At 41.7% G+C, this 18,040-nt stretch overlaps 1 protein-coding gene across 4 annotated transcripts in view; it reads right to left on the reverse strand.

Moving 5' to 3' along the window:
- Positions 1 to 1,812: 1,812 nt before the first annotated feature.
- enpp2 (ectonucleotide pyrophosphatase/phosphodiesterase 2) overlaps positions 1,813 to 18,040 on the reverse strand; it is a 56,760-nt gene continuing 40,532 nt past the window's right edge. The window contains exons 16-25 of one of the 4 annotated variants that reach the window (XM_024267605.2): positions 16,918 to 16,993; positions 16,678 to 16,765; positions 16,374 to 16,543; positions 10,351 to 10,486; positions 9,788 to 9,933; positions 5,058 to 5,193; positions 3,464 to 3,541; positions 3,238 to 3,370; positions 2,876 to 3,029; positions 1,813 to 2,421 (exon numbers count right to left, since the gene is read on the reverse strand). In XM_024267605.2, the coding sequence (XP_024123373.1) occupies positions 2,251 to 2,421; positions 2,876 to 3,029; positions 3,238 to 3,370; positions 3,464 to 3,541; positions 5,058 to 5,193; positions 9,788 to 9,933; positions 10,351 to 10,486; positions 16,374 to 16,543; positions 16,678 to 16,765; positions 16,918 to 16,993 (1,288 nt within the window). In that variant the 3' untranslated portion in view covers positions 1,813 to 2,250. The remainder of the gene's footprint in view (positions 2,422 to 2,875; positions 3,030 to 3,237; positions 3,371 to 3,463; positions 3,542 to 5,057; positions 5,194 to 9,787; positions 9,934 to 10,350; positions 10,487 to 16,373; positions 16,544 to 16,677; positions 16,766 to 16,917; positions 16,994 to 18,040) is intronic. The other 3 variants (XM_024267604.2, XM_024267606.2, XM_024267607.2) reach the window with 3 other exon arrangements.

An 18,040-nucleotide genomic window follows, 5' to 3' on the forward strand; every position in this document is an offset into this window, starting at 1 on the left:
GCTGTCAATGATGGTGACATCAGGTGGACAACTGAAGCTATAGCAAACACAAAAGAGGTCGGCTGTTCTGGCACTGTCATCAATCCCATGATGAGTGGGGCTGTGAATCACTGGGTACCTCACGATACGATGCGATACGCGATACATGGCTCACGATATCGATAATATTGCGATACTGCTATAATTGGTAAAAATCCTCCCTAATAACTAGCATTATATAGAAGAACATGTTTTTTGGGAAATATATATCCCCATTTATCTTTTTTTTAGCTTAAACACAATCATAATAAACAACTTTTCTTATTTTGTGAAACAAATTAAAGACACTTTTGTGCAACATTGATGAAATCAGTAATACTATGTCTTTGACAAGCATTGACTACTGAATTGGAATTATCTGTCAGATTCAATGTTAACAATAGTAAACACAATCAGCAGTGACACTACTTAGTGCAGAATTGTTGTAACAGAATAAAAATTAAATAATTCAAGTGGCGACAGCTATCTACCTCTAAGAGAACATCACACCAAAGGATGATGAATTTAATGTTTTACAGCCTCTCTCAAAAATTACCTGATTTTTTGTGCACTTTTCCCTCAGTTGAAAAGGGCTGAGCATCCAAAAATGAAGGCTGATTTACTCAGACTGTCACTTGTGATTATTTTTCCAATCTTTAGTGCTTCAATTAATTATCAACATCCCTAATTTTACAGTGAATTCATGTACTTTATTTTAATTACATTTAAATTTAAATTCATACATCAAATCCTCCTTTTTTTATTTAAGGATTACTTTAAATTAACATTAGCAACAAGTAATTACATTGTTTGTAAACGTCACATTATAAATTTATCAAAGTTACACCGCACACCAGCAGGTTAAACATTGAAGTGCATGAAAACGAAAATTCCGACGGGTACCTGAAGTACACACAAACAACTGCGAAGCACGCGCTCAGTTCCCACAGCAAACAGGAAGTAAGTGATCGCTGACATTCTAGCACTCAGACAAAGTCACTTCTTACCGGCTGGATCTCCTACAGATGGAGGATAAATGCTGACAGGTAGACATGCTTCACACACGCTACAGAGCCTGAATCTCACCGGAGCTTCTCCCGAATGAGCGCGTGCATGACTATTAAAAGTCAGACGCAGTGCGCCCATCTGCGCAATAGTTCCGGTGTGCGACTCAGACGCCCGGCACAACAGCCTCTTCAAAATGAAAATATAATATTGATACTTGGTGAGAACCCATCGAGAATGAGGACTAAATATCGCGATATATCGCAATATCAATATTTTGGCACACCCCTAATGATAAGTGGTGAGGCACTGACTCTTAAACAAACATATGAACACAATCTATTTACCAACTACTATTGTGTTTTATATCAGAAATAAATATATTTCATTAAAGAACTAAATGCAGATAATTTCAAAAGGACCAATTACTTTGTTAAAGCTTTGAGCTTCATTTAAAACTGCTCTAAAAAGTCCCAAACATGATGACAGATCCTTCTTTCTTGAAGATGATTTGTGTTTTTGAATGAAGACACATTGTTTCATGTGTTTAGTGTTTTAAGACAACATTAAAGATAACGATGTGTTATTTGGAGATTCGTAGTTGATTCAGAATGATAAGCCTCAGTGTCGATCTTTCTCTGAGTCTGATCCTAATCTTGCTTCTTTTCTTGTGGTTTTTGTCTCTGCTCTCCTCCATAAACAGAGTCCATGCCTGCAGTGAAGTCTATGAATTTCTCTCTCCACACAAAAGCACAAACATATTTTGGGCTTTAATGAACAGCTCATTCATTTAACTTTGAAAAAAAACTTTTTTTATTGGGAAGGAATGTACGCTTTGTTTAAATAGGACAGTGGTAATTTTTAATGAAACAATAGGATCATCATCATTAATTCACACCAATCAACACTCACAAGCTAAATATTAAAGCACAGAGTAGTGTTCTCAGACCAGAAGACAGTGGTTTGTGTTGACTTCAGGGGATGGTCGGGGCCTCAGTGCTGCAGTCCTGCTTCAGTGCTTCAGAGCAGAGTGTGAATCTTTGACATGCAAATCCATTCAACAGCTCATGTTTAGACAGCAGCTGGTAGGTCCAGCTAAACGCTGAAGTGAAGAGCACCACAAGTTTGTTCCACCTGAGCTGCACCCTCATGAAGGCACCTGATGTGACGCTGGAGCGCACACACACGGGGCCTGTTCACAGACGTGATGCAGAAGTTTGTGTTTGGTCAGATCTCACTCTCGTATGTGTGCATGTAAGTCTTGAGGGACAGAATCTCAGCGTAGCTTTGGGTGGTTCTGCGGTACAGGTCCAGGCCCGTCAGGAGCTCCACATCTTTGACCCGTGCCGTGTGCATCTTCATCAGGTCCTCCACCCAGCGAGACTCGTCCTCGGAGCTCTGCAGGCAAAAGAGGCCGTTAGCTTCAACAACTCTGTAGCATAAAACAAGTGTGTTTCCTTTGAAGGGGAAAGCTGATGCTGTTCAGGGTTTATTTCTCTTAGAGCTTCTCAGTCAAAGGTCAACCTTTCATCAAGCTGCTGTCACCTTTTTGTTTCTATACCAACAAGATCAATGAAGTAAAGATGCCCCTACCTGCTTCACATGCTGAGAGCTCAGAGGCAGCAGAAGGACTAAGTTAAAACAGGTGTCCTCCAGTCCGGGGTCATAGGTCAGACCAAAGAATCAAATACTACATCTGTCAACAGGTGAAATGAGGATGTCCTTGATTCCAGCGGGTCTGAGTATTGCCCCAGGTGGAATTGTCATCAGGTTTTATATCTTTTCCATTGGTGAATATTTGCTGAAGAGCGCTTAAGTGTGATGGACTTTGTGAGGGGGTGATGGGTCTTACGTTGCAGGTCTCGTCATTGTTGGGTTTGTGTGGTAGGATGAAGGCGGCGCTGCTGAGTGGGCCGGTGCACGCATCTGCAGTCTGGGTGTAGTCCAAGCAGCTGGTCAGAACCACAAAGAAGTGTGTGGGAATGGCAAAGGGTCCACTCACATACCTGCAACAAACAAAGCAAAGACTGCACCCAAACCTTCATCTGCTGGAGGTGGAAGATCATCTTCATCATTCTGACCCAGTGGCTTAAAGATCCTAAAAGGACTTTAAAGGGTCCTGCTCACTCCTGAGATCTGCCTTCTTAAATGATGGGAATGTGAACACACAGCTGTGCTGCAAATGTACAGCGAATCACAAACACATCTTCCTACTCCTTCATTGTCTCAGCCGAGTCTCTGACTCCATCATAGTTGTAGTCAAATATGGGTCCAACAAGAAGGTTCACTCCATTTCTCTCAGTTGCATATTTCTTCACCAAGACTTTCTGAAAGTAAACCCATATCCCTGCAGAGAAGAGGGGCAGAAGACAGAAGGTGTAAGTGAAAACAAAGAGGAAGAATAAGAGCAGAAGAGCTCAGAGTCCGGTCATTGACTTACTCTTGAATGCAGGGAACATGGGTACAGTGTTTGTGATGAAGACAGATTCCAGTTTTCTGTCCCACGTTGAAGACAGTTCTGTCAACAAATGAGGAAATGAAGATTTGAACTTATAGTAGATTTATCTCTTTTGAATAAAGTACCTGTGAGTCAGAAGCAGCAGTTCTGGTGAACACGTATGACCATTGTAGAACAGAGAAAAACTCTTTCCTAACCTTTAACTTGCATGTTTCAGGTATTTAAACTCTTCTTTCATTCAGAGTCAGAATAAAAACTCTTCTAAATGGAGCCTGACTTGAAATGACGAGCAGCTGGTTCTAAGGCCAGCGTGGTTCCCGCTGCACCACAGCTCAACAGACAAGTTCATCCAGAACAATTACAGCTTCACAGCAGTATGGCTTATTACTGAAAAGAAATCCTCAAGGGTTCATATGAAGTTCTTTACAAACAGAAGAAGTCCTCATGATTCCATAGATCATCAATTTGATTCAGTTATCTTTGGTCCTCCTCACCATCAGTCGGTCTGCTTGGTGTCCACTTTCAGCTAGAATGTTACAGTGGAATGGACTCCCAGAATTCCCCTCTTCAACAGACGCTTCACTGGCCATATGCATGTCTGATGTGAACACTCACAACCATCATCATCATGTCCTGCAGACAGGAACGAATAATACTCCTCCTATCTACTAGTGGGCAGCACATGAGCATGTTAGTGCAGCGGATGGAGGCTGAGAAGGTGCTCCTATGAACATGGGTACTGTTCTGGTTGTGTGCTTCAGGATCGATGCAGCGGGATTGACCGTTGTCATCAATTTATGATCAGTGTCTGATTTATTTAAACATGTTGGTGAGTTGATTAAATAAACAATTAACAGTTCTTATTCTATGTTTTCAGATCAAAGGTCAGAATTTATAGAAATGGATTTGAGAGTCAAATGTCAGTAGTTGTTCATTAACAGCACTGTATGTTGAATATGATGGTATTTCTTACAAATGACAATAGATTGGTCAAAGAAACGTTTTGCTTGTAAATCAACAATTTTTAAAGAAGTGTTTAATAACAAAAACATTTTCAAAACAGCTCCCAAACAGAACCCCTCCAAAAAAATCACAAACCTGGAAAAAAATTAATTGCGATTAATTTTTATTTTTAGTTACAGTATTTGCCAGCCAATTACACAAAATTGTACATTTAGTATGTTTAATTTTAATTCTTTGGAATTTAGGGCTTAAAACTCAGTTTGTGTCAATCGTTGAATTATCTGTCATTTCAATTTGAAAGACTACCTGCTTGCCTTTTTGGTTTCATTTTAATCAGCACAACCTCTCCTATGTGACACTACCTTTATTTTGTATTTTTCCATGTCCTATGTTGATAGAGGAACATCAAACACATTATCATGCGCAACTTGTCACATATGACATTTTTTTTAGGAACCCTCCGCGTCACTTCTTGATGTTTTGGGTGCGCCCACCTAGTCAATTTTGAACGTGCTGGCTTTTCCCATGAAATCAGGGGTTCATGGGAGAGGCAGACAGGGCACCTGTCCAGTGATGGTCAAAGAAACTGCAGCAGGGCGCTGCGCTCACTTACGTGGTGGGTACAGGAAGGCAGATGTGACATGTCTGACCGCTCTGTAGTTGGTACAAGACTGGCTGGAGGCTGGAGGCACTCTGGCGTCTGGCCTTACACAGGTGGACAGAGCTTCGGGCAGAGGAGACATCTCCACCTGGAGGACACACAGAGGGGTCAGGAAGAGGGAGTAACCAGAAAACTTAAAGACCGCAGTAACCTGAACCGCTGACACGCAGCTTCAAAAGACAAATATAATATTCACCGATTGTTATTAAGTCGATCTCTCCCTTTTGGGGTCATGGGGCTGCTGGAGCCTTTCCCAGCTACTGTTGGGCGAATGCATAATAAAACCTGGACAAGTCGCCAGTCCGTCAGAGGTCACACAATCACTGCCACACACATGAACACCTAGGAACCCTTTAAAGTCAACTATGAAGCATGGTCCTAGACTGTGGGAGGAAGCGGGAGTACCCAGAGAAAACCCACACATGCACAGGGAGAACCTGCAAACTCCACACAGAAAAGTCCCAGTCGAGATTTGAATCAGGGCCTTCTCACTGTGATGCTAAGCTCTGCACCCTCGTGCAGCCCAAAACAAATATGTCATTTTAAAAACTCTTCCAAAAGTCACTCCACATCATAAAAGTGCAGTGAAATATAGCTCAGTCCAGCCTCATCTACATCTGTCTCAAGCGCTAACCCAACAGTACACACAGTACCGGTCCAAAGGTTTAGATCACTTCAGTTTTCAAAGTTAGTTTATTCTAGATCAAGGTGGTGAAGTCCAACAAACAGCCTGAAATGGTACAAAAGTATAAAAAAAACTGCCATACTTTAAAAAAATATATTTTATTTTTTAAAATGTCTGGCTGAATGTAAAAATTATGAATGTTATACTTCTGTATACTTTGTACTTCCTGAGCCTGGATCACAGCTGAAGGTAGTGTTGTCTCAAAAATGACAACTAGTAGGTTGAAGAAACAGACCACCAAAACATAGGAAACATAGGTCTTTCTAAAGAAGAAAGGGAGAATACAGTGAAGGTGTCAGTGAAGGCAGTTGTCTTCAGGCAAACCCAGTTATAACTAAACCAGATCATTTTCTAAGAGTTCACAGCTCTCTGAAAGATGGCTCAACAGACAACAGCTTCAAGAACAGCATCATTGGAATCTTTATAAAGCAGTCTCAGTCTGAACTGTAAAGAAAAGGCGTGAAGCTGATAGAACAAGCCGCTGAAAGAAAACCATCTCTGAGACGTCAGAAGAAGACAGAGACCTGTCTGGACCAAGAAACGTTGGACTGAAGACTGGAAGAAATCTTTGGTTCATCACATCGTTTTTGTATGCTGTCAAAACGTCTCCACAGTGTGTTTACTGTTAAACACAGAGGAGGATGTGTGAGGGTATGGGGTTGTTCTGCAGGATCCAACAACTCGTATAGAGTGAGTCTCCATAACCATACAAGACAGCAACACGCAGTTCTGGCTGCTTTGAGTCTAGTTGGTCAGAGAGTCATCCCACAAGAAGATAAAGACCCAAAACAGAAATCCAAACTCTGCTAGAACTACTAGAAAACTAAAATGAGAAACTTGTTAAGCCTGGAGTGATCAGCAGTCTCCAGAACCACATTGAAGTGGTTTGAGACGAACTATCAATCCTTTATGGCACACGAGTCAAAGTCAAGGCCTAGGGGCCGAATCCGGCCCTCCAGATCATTTTAGTCTGTTGTTGTTAATGTCCCGATGTTATCTTGTGCTCATTTCTAACTTGAATAATTTTTTTTTTTTTTTTATTCTTTTTTTTTCCCCAAAAAACAGAAATACAGACGATCATCAATATACATATAAGAATAAACGGAAAAACAACAACACAAAAAAATAAAAAATATACACAAAAAAAAAAAAAAACAACAAAAACAAAATACAGACGTTACAAAGCATGCCCTTTACTTATGAGCTAAGGGGAATGCTTTGTCCCTTTAAAAGTTGACCCCTTAAGTCAGGAGGCAGGTAGTTTAAAAACGGAGCCCAAGTTGACAAAAACATTTCTTCATTTCCTTTTACAACTGCATGCAACCTCTCATGAGGAAGTATACCAAAGACTTCTCTGTACCACAGAGTGACAGTGGGAGGCGACTCTTTAATCCAATTTATTAATATACACTTTCGAGCAATCAAAAGGAGTTTTTCCAGGAGCAGTAGGTAACGTTTAGGGATTTGTAACACCTTTGAAGGGAGGCCTAGCAGGTAGACACCTGGATCTTTCTTAATTTTCACTTTAAAAATCCCACTTATTACAGAAGAAATATGTGACCAAAAACTAGAGATTTTATGACATTCCCAAAAACAGTGAAAATATGTTCCTCTCTCCAAGCGGCATTTTAAACACAGTGTGGTTAAATTTATGCAAATTGGTCTTGGACTTGAATAATTTTGACAAAATATAGTTCTATGGAGAGTAAAATATTGAAAGTTATTTAAGGTTTAAGTTGATTTATTCTGGAATAATATTCCTGCATTTTTATTATTCATAATATGTTAAATGCTACAGTTTTAAAGTTTTTAAAAATTGCATTCTTATAGCTTTTTGGACTATTTTGGTACGAAGATTTTATTATGCTGTTTTGGAGTTTAGCTAATATTTCAGCTGCATGCTAGCTGTTTTGGCTAATTAAGTTTTTTCAGTTTTTTAGGATGTTACGAAGTTCAACTATTTTTTTCAGCTACATGCTAGCTGTTTTGGCTAGCCTAAGTTTTTTTTAGGCTAATTTGGCATTTAGCTAATATTTTAGCTGGCTATCAGCTTCAGCATCTTCAGCTCAGTATCTTCAGCTATCAGCTTCAGCATTTTTAGCTATCAATTTCAGTATCTTCAGCCATCAGCACTAGCATCTTCAGCAGTCAAATTCAGCTTGCAGCATTCACACTAGCATTATCGCTGGTAATACTATATATCTAATTCATAATTATGTTAAAAAGTTATGATTTTAAAGTTTTACAATTGTAGTTTTAGAGTGTTTAATAAATGTTTATCCTGTTCAGCCCACAACCTAAGGTTTGTTTTTGATTTTGGCCCCTTGTGTGATTGAGTATCACACCCCTGCTTTATGGGGACCTTTGCAGGACTCTTGAAGTATTTTCTGAGAATTTTTTATTTCTATTTTAGAAAGAACACAGTAACTGTCTTCAGCTGTTAAACCTGTAGGAAGTGGTTCCATTGGTGAGGGAAATGTTTTGGGTTTAATTTGGTGTGTAAATTGATTTCAAGGCATCATCAATGTTTGACAGTAACTAAGACAAAGGTGAGTCGTGATAATAAACTAGAGAGTTTAGCCTCCATGATATGAGCTATGCAGCATTTTCTTAGTGTTTTTCTTCAACTGTCTCAGTTCTCCCCTTTGTGATGTTTTGATCTGCAGAAATCTCACGTCCTTGGATAACCTCTATTAAAAGTTGTTTTGATGCACTTTTCTTTAACCTAAAATACCTTTTTGGTTGTTAATGTAAAAGAAGCATCTTAAATGTAGCTGAGTTCATTTCCTGCTCTCCCTCAAGCTGTTTTACAGCTCTTTTGGACTGCTGTTATTCCATCTGCTTTTCCTGAACTTCCTGAACTAGACTTCTTGCTTTCAATCTTGTTGTGTGATCTCATTAATGTTTATGATTTTAGTTAGTTAGTTTAGTTTTTTTAAAGGTTAATTCTTCCAGGGTTGTTGTTATGCTTGGGCTCAGCTTCATGATTGACTTTACTTTTAAAATCCCTCTCCGATCATCTGTTGATCTGTTGTCAAATCCCTCTCAGTGGTCTTTTAATTAGGATTATGCCATTTTAACCCAAATCAAGAAGTTGTTTTTTTAGGACAAAGTTTCTGCAGAGCGACAGAAGTAGAAATTTGCCTTTGAGTTGTGGGTTGTTGATACTGAGTGAACCTTTCTTTATATCCCGTCATCCATTTGTTTACACACTCCCCAGCTAGCTTTCAGCCTCTCACAACCCTGAGCTAATATAAGAGGCGAAACAAAAATGGCGCGCTATATCAGAGCTTTCCAGCTGTCCAGTTTAGATCCAGATTCCAGCTCAGACAAGAAAAAATTGATCTATTGGTCTGTAAGAAGTTGCATCAGAATGGAGTGGAGCAAGCAGACTGTGGCTCGTCTAGTGTAGATTTTATGTAGCAACTACAAGGTTTTCGTAGGGCAATGATTTCATCTGCTCCGGATTAACAACCATTTGAATAAAGACATACTCAGAATTGGAGTTTTAATCTTCACTTTCTTTATAAATGTCTGTCCTCATAAGAAAATGCTATAAGAACATGTTAAAAACACACACAAAAAAACATTTTCATTGGAGTGCAACTCTTGGAATTATTTGGTTTTCTATCTCCTGGCTTTAGATGTTTTTTTTACCGGGTTTCAGGAATCGAATAACATTTCCACAAGTTTCAGCTTTATAAATTCTTTCTAAACTGATGACAGAAAGTCTGTTTATAATCCTGTCAATACATTTAGTTGCAACAAATCTCTGTGACATCACATTATCCTATCACCCTTTAAAACCCAAACCCAGAAAAAGTTGGCAAGAAATTCAGACTGTGAATGATTGTTTCTGCTTTAAGAAAAGGACAGAGGTCCCATTCATGTTTCCACTTTAATGGACACTTTCATGTATTTTACCTCCCATGACATCAAACATGCCAAACATACAATGGTGATTTGATGAGTGTTCACTGAGAAGGAGTAGACGTACTGGTACCTGTCTGCTGACAGTGAATGAAGTCCACAGAGGCATGGAGAGAGCCTCACTGTAACCGCTGATGTAGTCAACATGGTGGAGGATGGAGTATTTAGTGCGAAAGATGACAGCGGGTCGCCCAAAAGGCAGGTTCCTGCTGTCTGAGAAACACATGCACAAAGACACACAGCAGTGTAACAGATCCACCACGACAACGTTCATGAATGATTTAACCCTTGTGCTCTCTTATGGGGTCCAGATGACCCCGCCTTTACACTGATGTGTGATCCTCCCATGACAAAGGTAGACAGGATTTTATGTCTGTCACGGACACCAGTGAATATAAAAAATGTGTGAAATAAAGGTTCAGTGTGCTGTCTTGTGTGGTCCAGATGACCCCACTTTTAATGTAAACATGCCTAGGATAGCACAAGGGTTAAGACGACACAACAGCAAACTCTTTCAGTTTTAAAGAGACAATTTTTAATACATTTTAACTAAATGATAACATATATTTCCTCCAAGCATACATATGGATCTTTAAAGTGGGATTTAAAATCACAGCAGGAACGACTGACCATCAATAGCTTGCCTCAGTCGCTGGTTTAGCTCCTCCACTTGGTTCTGTAAGAGACAGAGCCAGAGTGACTCCAGGTTATAGCCTCGTACAAGGGTCACTTTCAAACCTCTCTGGCCCCTACTTTTTACACGCAACTGCAAAAAGATCAGAGATTGACACAATCTCTTTCCAGAGATACATACAGAAATCCAAAACAGTGCAGATCCCCCTCGGCCCAGCAGCTCCACCCACATACACCCTCCCTGCCTGATGTTTGATCACTGCAGCTGGACAGAGCCGACCAAAGTGAAGTGAAGCCAAATGGAGTCCAGCTCTGCACCAGAGAACAACCAGCCTCAGCAGCTTTGTTATGTCACTGATGGTTCTGGGTATCCAAGCAGCTGACTGCATTTATAAGACAGCAACAGTAGTTCAACCTCAAAAACCTCTCTGCTGCTGTAAGGGACACTCAAACTTTTCTGCTTTTTAGTGTTGGAGCTCCACTGACTTAGTGAATCAACAATAAAGCTAAGTGTAATAGCATGTTGGTGGTGTGTTCAGATGATGGACAAAAAGTTTCTTCTGTCTGTGCTTTCCTCACACAACACTTGCATAGCTTGGTTTGTCAACCAGACAATAGGTGAAATTCCTTCAATGAATAATACCGAGGAGTGGGGTGACACATAGAGTCAAGCATAAAGAGAGAGCGAGAGAGCACAGGTCAAGTAATCCAGCAATTCTATGGACAGCCACCAGAGGAATCCACCGTCATTCAGCATGAAACTATGATACACATCCGTTTGTTTTGAGTCAATGACTTCCCTGGAAAACAGGGACTGCTTCTTTGTCATTTCTTTGTCATTTCTCTTTATACATTTTGATGAAAGTATAAGACGGTGAGTTTAAAATGAGGCAGAGAGGGTGACCCAAAGTAAACCACATCATAATGAGGTGCAGAGCTGCCACAAACGAGTAATCACAGATTACTTTTTCAGATTAGTCGACTAATTTGGTCATGTGCAAACTGGATGTAAAGCACACATCACCTGTTAAAATGAGTTTAATGGAAAGTATATTCCTGATCTCTCTAATGAGGTCTGCATCTGAAACAAGGAACTATTTTTCACTAAAAATAAAGTTTTGGTCTCACTGAGTCAAATAATGAAAAAAGTACATTTATTGATTCTGAACGCTCACAACTTTGTTCAACTTTACTACACTCTGACTCCATAGAATATAAAGAAACGACTAATCGACTATTAGTCATCAATCCACTTAACACGTAAGGGTGAAGCAGGTGAGACGCAGGCATGTCAAAGGGATTTGTCATTTTTCAACCTCCCCGAAACTCATTGAGTACAAGGAGCACAATAGTGCTGTTCATGTGATAAGTGTGGTCTCTTTGTGGGCTCCATGTATGCAGCCTGACTGTTAGAAACGACTAAAATAGACAGAGTGTTGGTTATGGGCGGCCGTGGTGCAGTGGTAGGGCGGTCGACTCCTGATCAGAAGTGAGCAGGTTCAACTCCCGCCTTGCCCGCCCATGTGTCGAAGTGTCCTTGGGCAAGACACTGAACCCCGAATTGCCTCTGGTGAGAGGTTGACGCCAGTGTTCAGCAGCAGAGCCACCACCAGTGTATGAATGTGTGTGTGAATGGGTGAATGGGTCTGTGACTGTGAAGCGCTTTGGGCCCTTGAAGGAGGGTAGAAAGCGCTATACAAGTATACGCCATTTACCATTTACCATTTATGTAGATATCCTACAGAAACTTATGTATCAGGCCATGCATTAAGCATTTACATGCAGTCAGTAAGGAGCCAGTATGTTGACTTGAGTGAGGCCAAGGTATCATTAGAAATGCATGTAACTGTAAATTATACTTACAAAACAGACTCCACTGTGGCATGTTTAAATGGATTTGGAAACACACCAGTGGAGAGTGAAAGGTTGATCATTTCAGTGACTTCAAAGACTTGAGAACAGCTTAGAAGGAATCACATCAGATGGACAAGAAGAGGGTTTCATCTTAGTCAGCAAAACTGATATGTCCTCAAAAGTGATAGGCTTAAAGTTGACCACATGTGTGAAACAGGCTCCACTGGAACAAAACCATCACAACAAAGGGGTGGGAGTTGGGCTTTGATCCTTCTAGTCTTGTTTACAAAAAAACTCCAGAAATTCTTTGCTGTCAGCTTTGCAGGACACAGAGGTTACTGGAGCTGCAGGACAAACAATAGAATTTAAACAAAACTTAGGTTTCTTCTTGTTCAGGGATATGCTGGCAGAAGTAGTCAGATCTGGCTTGTTTCGCCATCTCACTGTATGAGAACACGAGATCCCTAAGGTGTAGCCTGTGGACCATAAGATTGGTGGATTTAAAAAGACGCTCAGTTTGACAAAACACTGTCTCTTTAAATTTTGAATAGTTTCGGTAATCCAGGGATGCACTTTTTTCTGTGATAAGTTGGATTTGACCGGAGCCACTTGATCCAGAATTCTGACACAGTGATCACTAAAACAATCAACCAGACTGTTCACATCAAAACATCCCTCAAATAAGTGGAGGTCAAACAGCGCTGAGAAGTGTTCGGCAGTGTTGGCAGTGATAATGCGCCTTCGAGACATGATGGTTGAAGCAGCAGGCTCAGACAGGACATTTAACTCAAAAAAGACACCACTGTGATCACTCAAGTGCACATCCTCCACACACAGATTAGCAATGCTCAGTCCAAGAGTAAAAACTAAGTCCAGAGTGTGGCCCTTCTGATGGTTAGGGTCAAAGACATGCTGCTTAAAATTAAAAGTTTCAGTTAAAGATAAAAATTCCATTGCAGAACAGGATGAGCTGTCAGTTACATGAAAGTTAAAATCGCCAAGTATTAAGACCTTTTCCAGTTTTATAATTGAAGTCACTAAAATCCTGTAAAAGGGGGGCAGCAGGACCAGGGGGGCGGTATACCAGCACACAGTAAAATTGATTTGAGGATTCAACTTTGATTGACAAAAATTCAAAAGAAGAAAAAGATTGTGAATTTAGGTCTCTACATGTGTAGTTGTCTTTGTAAACAACTGCCACACCCCCTCCGCAGGGAGAGGGGCGGGGCTTCCCGATGACAGAACAGCCGTCCAGACAGAGATCATTTAAATGAATAAACTCACGCTCCTTCTGCCAAGTCTCAGTCAGACCCAAGAAGTCCAGCTCTTTTCTTGAAAAAAGTTTGTTCAATGAGAAGGATTTATTGGAAATAGAGCGGGTATTCAGCAATCCAAGCCGTATTTTAGGTAGTGACGTCATGATTGGTGCGATGGCCGGGCTCGTTGGGATTAGTCGCAGGAACAATGAGCGGTCACGTGACCTCCAGCTGGGTGTCCGCTGCAGTGGAAGCCGCGTGAACACCGGAGTAAACACGGAAGTACAGGAAGGTGGCGGGATCCAGAGGATAGAACGCCGACATTATGGAGGCTCCAGAACAGCAGCCGGGATAATCCGAGCAGGTGATGACAGCGGCGGGGTCGCACCACTGAGATCTTCCTGAAGGGGAATCGACCACAGACATCTTGCGCGTTTCCCATAACGCTGGTCCGGGCCGGTAATTCCCAAGTGTAAGGCTCGTCTACACTTTACCTGGAGTCCAGCCCTAAGACCTCTCTTTCTCTACTTTCTCCTTCTTCCTGGAGGTCGAGGTGGCAACATCTAATGAGTCCGGCGCGCAAATGAACGGTGGAGGAAATGTTTGTCTGTAGCCATCCCATGTCCCAGAGAGGAACTCCATTTGGTCTTTGATGTGAAGGAGAAAGTCACAACCGTAGGTCCGCAAAGCAGAAACATATCCGTCTGTCAGTCGGGCTGATATGATCACATATGTAGTAAAAATAATCAAAAACAATATAGTAGGAGCAGAGCGGAGGCATTGCCGTACACAGACGCCATCATCCCCAACAGTCAAAAGTCCATTTGAGTTCCTTTGATGCTGAAAAAAGTGTCATAAAAATGATTAGTAAAAATGTTAAATTAATTACAATTACACTGCCCATCTCAAATCTCCAAAGTCATTAAATCAGAGTCTAAATGCAGAGAAAATTGATCTTCTGGTCAGAGGCGAGTGGTCGTGTGCTCTTGAATTACTGACTAACATCGAATGTGATCCACGAGGCAGAGGCGGCCAGTTTCAATGTTAAATCAATGGAACAGACGCGAATTGAGGCGATCTGAAGTCCTGTGGTGCAATTTGAGCGATGAGTACGGTGTGAAGGTCTACCAGCAGCTCAATTTGAGCAGTGAGATGCTAAATTGGGCAGCGGAGCCAAAATTTTACTATTTGAAGTTTGACAGGTCACTGCGTCACATCTACCAATCAGGATATTAGCTTTGAGAATGTGACGTTTTCAGTGACTCGATCAGTGGGTAGAATATTAATCCAAAGTGTGCCACAACTTTACCCAGACATTCATTTTCCACCAAAAATCAGACGATGAGACGCTTTCCATTGACAACATCTTCAAACCTGACACGCCGCTCCTCGGCACCTGTGTCCGGCACATAACGCAGAACCAGAGCGAGCTGCGAGCTATCCAATCACAGCTCGTGAAAATGATGACGTTTCTGTGTGCCTGCTAGCTGGCCTTCGTGTCGCCTACTCCAAATCTGATTGGTTGAAGCAACAGTTTGGTCGACAATTATTTTATGCTAGAGGGCCCGCAGAACTGATTGTGAAGGCCTCCGGGCAGATTTCTTTGACCCTAGCAACAAATGGTGCTGCAATGTGATTGGTTAATGCTTAAATAGGAAAATACACGTCTGGAAGCAGCGCAACCAGGGAGACAGCAATGAAAGGACGAAGACAGAGCATTTGGAATTATAGAATACGTATTCACGGAAATAAATAATAATTAATATCAGTCTTTGATTCAGATATTTTTAGGCCAGCAGAGAAGGCCTGCAGGCCCTGACGGCCCGCCACTGCTCTCGACAGATCACCAGCTTTCGTTCCCGAAATGGAGCTCACTCACTCGATATGCTGGCAGACAGAGAGCCGCTGAGGGGTGCAGAGGCTGGCGGCTCGGACCTCATCAAGACACTAAAAAAAGGGAAAAAAGTCTCCTAATTTTAATTTTTCCCCCTCAGGTTAATACGAGACAGTCAGCCTTCAGGCTCAGACCCAGAGACACAGAAACACAGTGGAAGCAGCTGTCATACAGACACAGCCCCCCGTACCAGAAGAATCTTTTAATAATAATCATTTAAACCCAAACATGGAGACATGATTACTGATGTTTTTATAGAACTCTCCACAATAAATAAACCTGATTTCTCAACATCATCTGTGTCTTAATACATTCTAAGTGAGATATCCACAGACACCGTTCATTATAGCATCATCCAAAAAACATTAGATCCAGCCACGGTGTAAAGCTCAGGCGAGCAGCGTATATCTCAATCTGCGAATCTGCCGCGCAACGAAAGAGGGGAGGGGCAGGCAAATTTCTCATGCCAATTGTGTTCCGTGTGAATGCACCTTAACAGGAAGTAGATTAGCTGCAATGAACGACAGTACAAATGGATGGAGTTGTTTTACTGAAACAAACTGCTGAAATGAGAAGTTACAGATGCACAACGCAAAGTGCAAACATTCTTCCATCTGTAGCCCCCCCACTCGTTCTCCTTCTTTAAAGAGGGACCAACACCTATTCTGAGCCAATAGTTAAAGTGCTCACTTTCTTCTGACCCTCAGCGGCTGGGCTCTGGGGTCTCTTCATTTGGTCCGAGGTCATCCAAAGCGTACATGTCTCTGGCCTAGAGCCAAACACCAAAGACCACCGAATATTATCCGCACTAAATCCTGTTTCACTACTAAATCTTTCAACCATGCTTTCAAAATCTCTCTTTATTGAAATTACTATCACACTACTTTTTGACGATATAAAAATTATCTGATGTTTGACACAGCCTAGTTCCAATTAGCTGAGCTAACAGGAAGTACTTTGAGTGTATATGAGCAGAGCTGCTAGTAACCAGCATTCACTGTAGCTGTGTAGCTGACCTTTTCATCGCAGCTGCAGCCCAAATCATCTGTTACCATGGGAACAGTGCTGGTGGATGATGGCCTAGAGACCTCCTCCGGCATCAGAGGTTTGAACGGGGGGCTTTTGAGCATGTGATTGAGACTGCCATGGGTTCCATTGTTTGGAGATGGTTTCAAACCCAGAAGATCTGAAAAAGTGTGGAGGGAACAACAGACAGAAGCAGCTGCACAGTTAGTTCGATGCAGGCTGTAAATCTACCAGCTGAGATACACTCATGATCTTTGCACTCAAATCAGAACAATCAGAAAGGAAGCGCCTTACCACACATGACGTTGTAAAGCTCGATGTTTTCAAAGACCGGGACTTTCATCTTAAATTTAAAAGCAGGTCCATAACCCAAAAATATTGTCTGAAATGAATGACTGGTGTCACAAGTCTGAGTCATTGTAAAAATAAATCTTCTTGTGAAACCACAGATGAAGACATTTGACACTTTTACAAAGATGTTAAACGTTCTGGAAAACAGCCTGTAAAAGGTCAGATCCATGTCGTGTGGCATACCTGCATGCTGTTGATCTTGTTGTCATATCCATGGTCCCCTGAGAAGCCACAATGCCTCCTCCCCTCTGGGACTTTCCTTTGGAAAGGATCAGATAAGTATTTCAGAAGTTTCTTTGACGGTTTGCATCTTATTCTAGTCTTCCTCTTATACATAGTAAATGGTAAATGGCGTATACTTGTATAGCGCCTTTTACCCTCCTTCGAGGGCCCAAAGCCATTCACAGTCACAGACCCATTCACACATTCACGCACACATTCACACACTGGTGGTGGCTCCGCTGCCAAACACTGGCGCCAACCTCCCACCAGAGGCAATTCGGGGTTCAGTGTCTTGCCCAAGGACATTTCGACACATGGGCGGGCAAGGCGGGAGTCGAACCCGCTCACTTCTGATCAGGAGTCGACCGTCCTACCGCTGCACCACGGCCGCCCGTTATACATCCACATATACAGTATCAGTAGACCAGTTCACAGCACAGACTAACACGTCACTAAACCAAGTCTTGGCTTAGGCTAAAGCACACTCCCAGCAAACCTTGCTCTTCTCTGGATAAAATCTTCTCCAAAGCTCCTTTAGCACAGACATCTAGTCTCTTCCCTTATGCACATTCTTCAAGGAGTCTTAAATAGATTTGTCACCATCAAGAGGCACATGAGATCCATTACCTGCAGAATGTCCAGCAGTTACGGGGGTGGGTCAAAGAAGCCATTCTATAGAGCAGGGGTCACCAACACGTCGCCCGCGAGCTCCATATCAGTCGCCCGCAGGCCTCTTCTAAAAATAGCACAACTCACTTGTGAGCTGCTCGAAAATTTTATTTTATTGTGATGCAAAGTCTCGTGAGCGCGAGCGCCGTGACAGAAACTTGAATTTATTAGGTGGTGTTTTCAGACAGAAAAAAGGTCCAGATGCTTATTTGCTGCTTTTTCTTTTAACCGCCGAACAGACTTCTCTCTCTTCTGAGTCGAGCTGCGCTGCACGCGCCCCAGACAAAGCTGTGACGTCACCCACATGCTCCCTTTTAGTGAATGAAATAAAAAAAAAAATACTTGTTCTCGTTCATCGCCGTGTTTTTAATGACTTATCGCGTGAGTTGGTTTGTGATTTATCGCAAAATTATAA

This window comes from Oryzias melastigma, linkage group LG16, assembly GCF_002922805.2.
Source record: "Oryzias melastigma strain HK-1 linkage group LG16, ASM292280v2, whole genome shotgun sequence".
In the NCBI taxonomy this organism is placed as follows: domain Eukaryota; kingdom Metazoa; phylum Chordata; class Actinopteri; order Beloniformes; family Adrianichthyidae; genus Oryzias; species Oryzias melastigma.